The sequence below is a fragment of the Parasteatoda tepidariorum genome, chromosome 2 (genome assembly GCF_982258835.1).
Source record: "Parasteatoda tepidariorum strain Cologne lab strain chromosome 2, Ptep-v5.0, whole genome shotgun sequence".
Classification (NCBI taxonomy): Eukaryota; Metazoa; Arthropoda; class Arachnida; order Araneae; family Theridiidae; genus Parasteatoda; species Parasteatoda tepidariorum.
Genome location: NC_141756.1, coordinates 123,626,431 through 123,635,462, shown reverse-complemented (window position 1 = coordinate 123,635,462; position 9,032 = coordinate 123,626,431). Strand labels below are relative to the sequence as shown.

General features: G+C 36.2%; 2 protein-coding genes across 2 annotated transcripts; one reads left to right on the top strand and one right to left on the bottom strand.

Annotated features, from left to right (window-relative positions):
- Window positions 1-5,135: 5,135 nt before the first annotated feature.
- Window positions 5,136-7,013, top strand: LOC147816149 (ribonucleoside-diphosphate reductase subunit M2 B-like). The gene has a single exon (XM_087156276.1). The coding sequence runs from the start codon at window positions 5,179-5,181 to the stop codon at window positions 6,841-6,843; it is 1,665 nt and encodes a 554-aa protein (XP_087012402.1). The 5' UTR covers window positions 5,136-5,178; the 3' UTR covers window positions 6,844-7,013.
- Window positions 7,014-7,042: 29 nt separating this feature from the next.
- On the bottom strand, window positions 7,043-7,990 carry LOC147816148 (uncharacterized). The gene has a single exon (XM_087156720.1). The coding sequence runs from the start codon at window positions 7,988-7,990 to the stop codon at window positions 7,043-7,045; it is 948 nt and encodes a 315-aa protein (XP_087012846.1).
- Between the last annotated feature and the right edge of the window lie 1,042 nt (window positions 7,991-9,032).

Genomic DNA, 9,032 nt, shown 5'->3' with positions numbered 1-9,032 from the left:
GGGCCTGTTTATGGACAAGCGTTTTTGTATCGCCCCGGTTCCGACAGCCCTCTCTTCTGGTAAATAAGGTCTTTCAACAACTTGAAAGGGAATCAATTTTGCATCTGTAATTTTATCTTTGGTCAAATACAATCGAGTTTCAATACCCAGATTCTGTTTGCTGCGCCATTCTTCAGCAACTGACAATACGTGTTGGGATGGTTCCTTACTCAAAATGCAAATGCGATACATGGCATTTGTACACGGTCTGCAATTTCCAAAATAGTTTCCACCGGGATACGGTAAATCCTCCTTATCCAAATAGACAACGCAGTTTTTGTAAGAAAATATAATATCTGACGCTTGATGAGATATTCCTCGCATGTATTCGGCGACAAGAGCGGGATCGCTTACAAAGTAAGGGGTGGCATACATTTGAAATGTAGCAGATTCCTCGGGCATAGGCATAATGGTCTTGGAATTACCCAAGAGAGCGCTCCAAGTATTATTTTGGCACACGACAGTGATGGGATCTTCTGTATTGAAAAACACTTTGAGTGCTTGAGCAAAAGGTTTTGTTGTATTTCTACAGATGGTATCGTATCGATACAAATGCAACACGGACCAAGGATCAAATTTCGCATCTGCAAAATTTAACACAATCAAATCTCCTTCATTTTTGGCTTCCGTATAACCATGAAAATTACTATACAACGTGCTGTACCTCGGAAGATTCATCTTTGCTTTATTTCGTTTGGAGTAATGTAACAGAAATTTTAGAATCTGAATTTTTTGAAGCTCTCACAACTTGCAAAGTTGAATGATGAAAAAATTAAAAAACCTCTCAACACTTTAGACGAGCTACGTGTTACACAACAACGTAGGAGAAAAAAAAAAAAAAAAAAAAAAAAAAAAAAAAAAAAAAAAAAAAAAAAAAAAAAAATTTAAACGTTGGATATTTAAGTCGAGCAAAAAAAATTTAGAGTATCGACTCGATGCTCGACTTAAATATCCAACGTTTAAAAAAAAAAAAAAAAAAAAAAAAAAAAAAAAAAAAAATTTTTTTTTTTTTTTTTTTTTTTTTTTTTTTTTTTTTTTTTTTTTTTTTTTTTTTTTTTTTGCTGAGCAGTATATAAGGTAGAGCCTTCTGAGCCTTCGGATCATTCAGAGCCAGTGCTTTGCCTTTGCCAGTTCTCTCTGCTCTTCTATCCATGGCTGACTCTTCGGACTTTGACTCGTCGTCTTCCTCGTCGTCTTCCTCCTCTGACGAAGACGATTTGACCGAATTGAATTTCCAGTCGGCGCCTCCTCCATCACCTCCGACACCCACTTCTATGGATATTGGCCAGATGAAGCTGATTTCTCCGTTGCCTCCCTCACCTGAGCCTCAGCTCTTTGAACCCATGTCGCCACCCATGCCTGTGGCCTCACCACCTGCCAACACACTGAAACCTACTCCACGCTCCATCGTCCAAGTGGCCCCCTCTCGTGCTCATCCTGCCAGAATACCCTTGGTCTCGGCCTCTGACTATCGATCCCGAGAGAAGCGAATCTCCACCTCTCCACCTCGCCTCTCCAATCCACCCAAAAGATTGAAATCACCCATCTCCAGGTCCAGGCTTCCCACCTGTCTCATCTCTGTTCCACCCGTAGACTCTAACACCTCGAGCCAGACACCCGTGGACTCTAAAGCCTCGAGGACTGTCAAAACGTCTGCCCCACCTGCCAAGTCCAGCACTTCGAGCCAGACACCCGTGGACCCGAGGACTGTCAAAACGTCTGCCCCACCTGCCAAGTCCAGCACCTCGAGCCAGACACCAGTGGACTCTAAGGCCTCAAAGACTGTCAAAACGTCTGCCCCACCTGCCAAGCCCAGCACCATCAACGACGTGCGTTCTCACTCTCCCCCGCCAGCCTTCGAGGAGACGAGTCATAACTATCGTCGAGACGGCTACGAACGTAGGCGAAAGACTCATTATACAGGGCGGCATTCACAGACCTTTGCCGTGCTGTGCATTCGAAAAGACGGACACACCCTGACCAACGGTTACGTATATGACGTCATGGATGGACCCATGCACCCTCAGCATCTGTTGGAGAAACTCTACGACATGCGGGTCCGTTTTTTGATCCACACGGACGCCATCACCAAATCAAAATGGGGTGAAGTATTGGCGAGGCTACCCCCCTATCATCCAGCCAGGGAACTAAAAGCGGTGGTATTGAAACCAGATGCCACCATAGACTCGAGCAGGTGTGTATATTGCTCGAGGGCAGAATGTCACAGGTGGATTGCCGTGACGAAAGGCATTTCAAAATTTTTGCATTTGGGAATGGAACCGATCCCACATCGAATGTGAGTGTTTATTTTTGTAGTATGCTCGCATTTAATATATATTATTATTATTATTATTATGAAAATAATTTTGTATTACGCTTGTGAAAAAAATAAAAAAATGTTTATAAATCCATGTTGTCATCTTTTCACACAAATTTAGAATTTGCAACTTTAGCTTAAACGTCAATAACCTTGTAAAAAAAAAAAAAAAAAAAAAAAAAAAAAAAAAAAAAAAAAAAAAAAAAAAAAAAAAAAAAAAATATTTTTTTTTTTTTTTTTTTTTTTTTTTTTTTTTTTTTTTTTTTTTTTTTTTTTTTTTTTTTTTTTTTTTTCTAAGTTGTCTGTTAAAGGCAGGCGGTGAGTCTTGATACTTTAAACGCATGAAAATTTTTCTAAAGCTCTGACAACTCATCAGCTTGCAGTATAGAACGATATTGAACGTTTCAACATTTCAAACGTTGCCCTTTGAACACCGTACCACTCGAGACATTTTCTACTCCATTGCTTCAAGTACCCTTGGTGTGTTTTAGGAAAGAGTCTGGGTGCACGAGCATAGTCGGCCATACACTCTGGATGCATTTTCAAAAATTCCATACGTTTAGTTTTATCCGTGTTGAACCACGTCAGCAAATCGTTCATTTTTAGTTTAGTTTCGAGCAACAAATACACCAATAGAGCCATTTCATCAACGTGTCTCAAGGTTTTTACTCTTTTTCGAATGTCATTGATTTGATCTACAGTAAACCTTCTACCACTACGCTGCATCATTGTCTTTTTTCATGGAAACATCATTTGATCAATGGCATAATGCAAAACTAGTAAATACAAGAGCTGACGTGTCTCCCGATGCTTGCAAATACGTCATTTTGATGAAGACAACCAAAAACTTTAACGTTGAACAAGACTTGCAACGCCATTTGTCTTTACGAAACAAACCATTGGTGTGGTTTATTAAACAATTTACCAGACTTTGTGTTCGAGTGGAATACGCAGATATTTTTGTTCAAAGAGAATTGAATCATTTCGGACGCATTGCCCAAGATGTCTCATCCAGAATCGTTCAAAAGCTCTTTCAAAAAACCTATGACACACAAACGGTTGTTGCGCCAACCTGGATTATCAACAAAATTTGGCCAGAGCACAAACCATTTAAAACAGTTTCACCAGAAACTTTTCGAGACTGGCTCCTCTCATAACGTTTTGAAGAGGTTGTTGCACCAAGAAGTGGCGCGTCACTGTTTCCTGGGACGGCAAACGATTCGAAAACATCGATGGGATGTGTTGAAGCAAGTCGCTAAATGGTTACATCTTGACAATGATTTGGAAGATTTTCACGATGGACTGGTTCGCGAAGAATTGGTGTCGATACTCTCAAAAGGCGTAAAGAGAAAAAATTTAAAGCTCTTGCCCTCTGATGAAGCGGATTGGTGCGTATTGTTCAAACAGTGGTTAAGTCAAAATACAACAAGTCATGACGTGGGCAACCGTGACATGTATCGTTTATTGGCAGTAGACGGGTTTGACGGACTTGAATCAAAAGATTTGAAAACTTACTTGTTGGCAATGATACATCCAAATAGCATGCGTCGCGACTATCGCTCACACGCTCGATCTGTACGCGAAATGTATAAATGGTTGGATAACAAACCCGAACTAAGTAGTTTGGGTGGAACGGATTCAGGCTGCGTCGTTTTTTTGGCATTGTTGCAACTGTACACTCGGGAATTGCAGAGCCTCATGCTCAACGATGAAATTGCGATGCAAACACATCGAGTCAAAGTGTGGGCCGAAACATTTTTACATAGAAATGCGGAATATTTTACCGACGTTAGAAAAGTAACGACAGAAATTTTAAATGAGTTGGGTCAAGTCTATGCGTCTTGTGAGGAAAATTGGCAACAAGTTGGACGAGAGCAATTGATGAAATTATTGAGTAGTAACAATGTATAAAAAAAAAAAAAAAAAAAAAAAAAAAAAAAAAAAAAAAAAAAAAAAAAAAAAAAAAAAAAAAAAAAAAAAAAAATTTTTTTTTTTTTTTTTTTTTTTTTTTTTTTTTTTTTTTTTTTTTTTTTTTTTTTTTTTTTTTTTTTTTTTTTTTTTTTTGAGACTGCTTAAGTTGCTGCGACTTGCTTGAAACTTCACACTTTCAAATATCATCAAGAATCATAGCTCAAATATCATGATGAATCTAGTAACAGAATCACGTGTTGCAATCGAACATAAGCTGTTTTGTTCAGAGGATATAGTACTTGAACCTTTACAATCAAAATACGTAATCATAAAAGAAAACGTGGAATTCTTACCAAGATTTAGTTTTGTGATACCTCGTCCAAGTCCAGAACTATGGTTGGATCAAACAGTACGTGTGTTAGCTGACATTTTTAATGAATCAAGCAAGTATGTTCGGCCTTTAGACAGTCATAGTCGGCTTTTAGTGGTTTTAGTTAATTATTCAGATAAGGAGAAGGTAGAAATATCCAAAGGTGACTTATTAGCTGAACTGGAGTTTATACAGATGAGTGGAGATCGCAATAACGATAGCTGTTATTTTGAAATTCCATCCGAACACGCAATAAGCCTTAGATATGGTAATAATGGAAAACAAGAATAATCAACGAAACAAATGCTCCAAGAAGACAAGAAAAATTTTAGTACAGTTATTTCTCCAATTGAAAAAAAAAAAAAAAAAAAAAAAAAAAAAAAAAAAAAAAAAAAAAAAAAAAAAAAAAAAAAAGAAAATTTTTTTTTTTTTTTTTTTTTTTTTTTTTTTTTTTTTTTTTTTTTTTTTTTTTTTTTTTTTTTTTTTTGGATTATTTAAAATGTGGCTTCTTGCTTGAATCAAATTATTACTGCTGACGGACATGGTCAAAATACTTGTAGAGATTCAAGCCTCCTTTGTAGGTATCGGCAAAACTACCGTTATGAAAATTTTTTCTTATCCAACGGTTGATGGTTACATAGATGATTGTGTCGACATGATAGAGACTGACCCAGATTTCTTTCACGACTCAAACAATGACACGTTACGCAATTACTTGGTCTTGGAAAATTTTGCTGCTCGACTGCAAGCAAAGGTATCCACCCTGCAAAAAACCTGCGCATCCAACTGGACCATCATCACTTCCAGGTGTCCCTTGCTATCTTGTATTCAATTTTCAGACGGTCTATTGGATTGGAGACCTTTGGAAAGATATTACAGGAAGCGCTTGAAGCATTTGGGTGTAGATCACGTACTCATTTTGGATTATGGTTCATCCATTGCTGGATCACCGAAAGCTGTTGAAGCGGGATACAAAAGAATGAGAAAAAGAGGGCGCAAGTTTGAATTGGAGCGATACGATACACTCGAAACCTACAACAATTTTTTTCAAGAGGCTGAGCGCAAAAAGTTGGATGTGCTGAAGGATTTGGATCCAAATTTCTATCAATATCGAGACGTGGATTTTTGGGATACTGAAAATTTTAACGAATTCAACATTTCAGTGGCAACGGAAGTCATTAGAAAACACAAAGATTTTGTTTCTAATCTTTTAAAACTAGTCCCAAAGTCACGCAAACCTTTCTTGTATGTAGAACCGCTACTGGAACCCAATCCGGATCGCTTCGTGACATTCCCGATAGAATACCCAGACATTTGGGACATGTACAAAAAAGCTCAAGCCTCTTTTTGGACAGTAGGAGAGGTGGATTTATCCAAAGATTTAGCAGATTGGGATAATTTAAAACCTGATGAGCGTCATTTCCTCTCACATGTGTTGGCTTTTTTTGCGGCAAGCGATGGTATCGTCGTGGAAAATTTGGTGGAGCGCTTTGCGACAGAAGTACAAATCACGGAAGCCAGATGTTTTTACGGATTTCAAATTGCCATGGAAAATATTCATTCAGAAATGTACAGCGAATTGATTGAGACACTCGTTCGGGATCCCAAAGAAAAAAATACATTATTTCACGCCATTGAAAAAATGCCCTGCGTGAAAGCAAAAGCCGATTGGGCATTAAACTGGATACAGCATCCCTCCTTTGCCCATCGTCTGGTAGCATTTGCGGCCGTGGAGGGAATTTTTTTCTCCGGGTCCTTTGCAGCCATCTTTTGGATAAAAAAGCGTGGTCTTTTACCTGGTTTATCCTTTAGCAACGAGCTCATCAGTCGAGACGAGGGATTGCACTGTGATTTTGCGTGCCTCTTGTTCAACAAGTATTTGCAAGAGAAACCCACACAAGAGGAAATTTTGCAAATCATAACAGATGCAGTGTCCATCGAGCAAAAGTTTTTAACAGAAGCTCTACCAGTCAGCCTCATTGGGATGAATTGCACATTGATGAATCAATACATTGAGTTTGTAGCAGATCGTTTGTTGGTGGACTTGGGATGTGACAAGTTTTACAAAAAGGAAAATCCTTTTGATTTTATGGAAAATATCAGTTTGGAGGGAAAGACCAATTTTTTTGAAAAGCGGGTGGGAGAGTATCAAAAGTGTGGAGTGCTCTCAAAGAGTCACGAGTTTTCTTTGGAAGAGGATTTTTAAGAGCAACACGTTATCCAAATTTTTTTTTAGGAAAAAAAAAAAAAAAAAAAAAAAAAAAAAAAAAAAAAAAAAAAAAAAAAAAAAAAAATTTTTTTTTTTTTTTTTTTTTTTTTTTTTTTTTTTTTTTTTTTTTTTTTTTTTTTTTTTTTTTTTTAAATACTTGTTGTGTTTGTGCCTCTTCACTAATGTTTATATACTTTTAAACATAACCAACAAGCTGTTTCATTAAATTTGTAATTTCCAAGTCGTCATCATTTTCAACTTTTGGAAGGGGGTTACCATACGTTCTAGGATGCTTGCTAAAAACCTTCGTCTTGTGAGGCCAATGATTACAGGTTCGTCGTTCTTTGAAATATTTGATCCTTTTCTGAATTTGAGTTTGACTTGCCAGTCTTGCAGGTGTCATACAAATGTACAGAGCACATCTGATATTTGGTAGTTTACGATTACGTTGTGGTTCCATACCTTGGTGAATGGTTCGACTATCCCACAACACGAGGGAGCCAGCGGGAGCCTTTACGCAGATATCCGATGGAGTGTCTAGACGATCCAAGTAAAATTGTTTTTCATCTTGTGTCAACCGACAAAAATCTGATGAATGTGTAATTTTAAACGTTTTTTGAAATTCCTTGTGCAATAAATGACTTTTTCTGAGAATTCTCAAGGTGGCGTCACCTTCGTAAACTGGAAAAAGATTCACGAGTCCTTGAACACATTCAAAATTATTTCGTTGAAAGTTTTGATCAGTGTGAAACCATTCCTTGTACTGCGTCCAACCGCGCATCGTATATTCACAAGGTAAGGAAATACTGATTCCATCAAAGCTTGTGAGTAATTGGTTTGTACACCAAATACGACTAAATTGATTAAAGACATTTTGGTTTTGACGAACGTACCAGGATAAAGGATTGTGTCCAAAGTCCCAGTGCTGAAACAACATACCGTGTTTTGGATAGAGATCAAATAGAGATTTGTAAGTCGATATATCGTTTTTGACAATGGGTTTATCCAAGTATTTTGTTTTATTTTGTAACCAAATCCACATTTTCTCTTGGAGTTGCGTTACCTCTTGAACCGTTAATACATTTTCAACAACCTCCACGCCGTCTGTTTCAAGCGTAAAATGTTTACAATCGTTATAATACATTTAGAACAATTTGTAAGCTTTGATACTTGCTTGTATCAAAAAAAAAAAAAAAAAAAAAAAAAAAAAAAAAAAAAAAAAAAAAAAAAAAAAAAAAATTTTTTTTTTTTTTTTTTTTTTTTTTTTTTTTTTTTTTTTTTTTTTTTTTTTTTTTTTTTTTTTTTTTTTTTTTTTTTTTTTTTAACGTTGTAGGTTAAGACCGAGTGCCAGGTCTTGTGCAACTCAGCTCATCAGAATTTTTTGGAGCTCCCACGACTTGGAAAATATAACCTTGCTGCATACAACGGTATTGGACGTTTCAACATTTCCACCTAATCTTATTATGATGGAAAAAGATCGACGCATAATACTATACAAAGTGAAAGAACCATTCTTTGGGACGGAGCCAAAAGTTTTTGAAAATGTCGTACAGATTTTTCCTAATGGTAATTACACCCTTGGGGAAAAGAGCAAGGAAATAGTGTCTACTGATATCGAGATCAAAATACCACGAGATGCCAGAGGTTGGTTATATTCGTTAATTCCGGGGGTGAAAGTATATCAAATAATTCCTTCTGGTTCATATTGTAACCTTACTTTTCGTTTATTAAATAAAGAACGTGAACGAATTCATATTGATGAAAAAGAACCAGTGGTCAAATTGGTTTTAAAACGGGCCAATATTACTTTAAACCCATTTGGTAAGATATTGCTGCGAAGAATTGACAATTTCATACGGACTAGATCCTTTTCACGCTCTGAGATTGTGTGGGATTGTGCCGGAGAAAATTATGAAAAGATTGAAGAGTGGACATCACTGTTTTATGACCCATACAACAGTAATTGAAAAAAAAAAAAAAAAAAAAAAAAAAAAAAAAAAAAAAAAAAAAAAAAAAAAAAAAAAAAAAAAAAAAAATTTTTTTTTTTTTTTTTTTTTTTTTTTTTTTTTTTTTTTTTTTTTTTTTTTTTTTTTTTTTTTTTTGAAAAAATGTAATTGATTGGTAATTGAAAAAACTTATGCTATAATTAAAACTTTAGCATTATTTAATACTGTGGAATATTAACC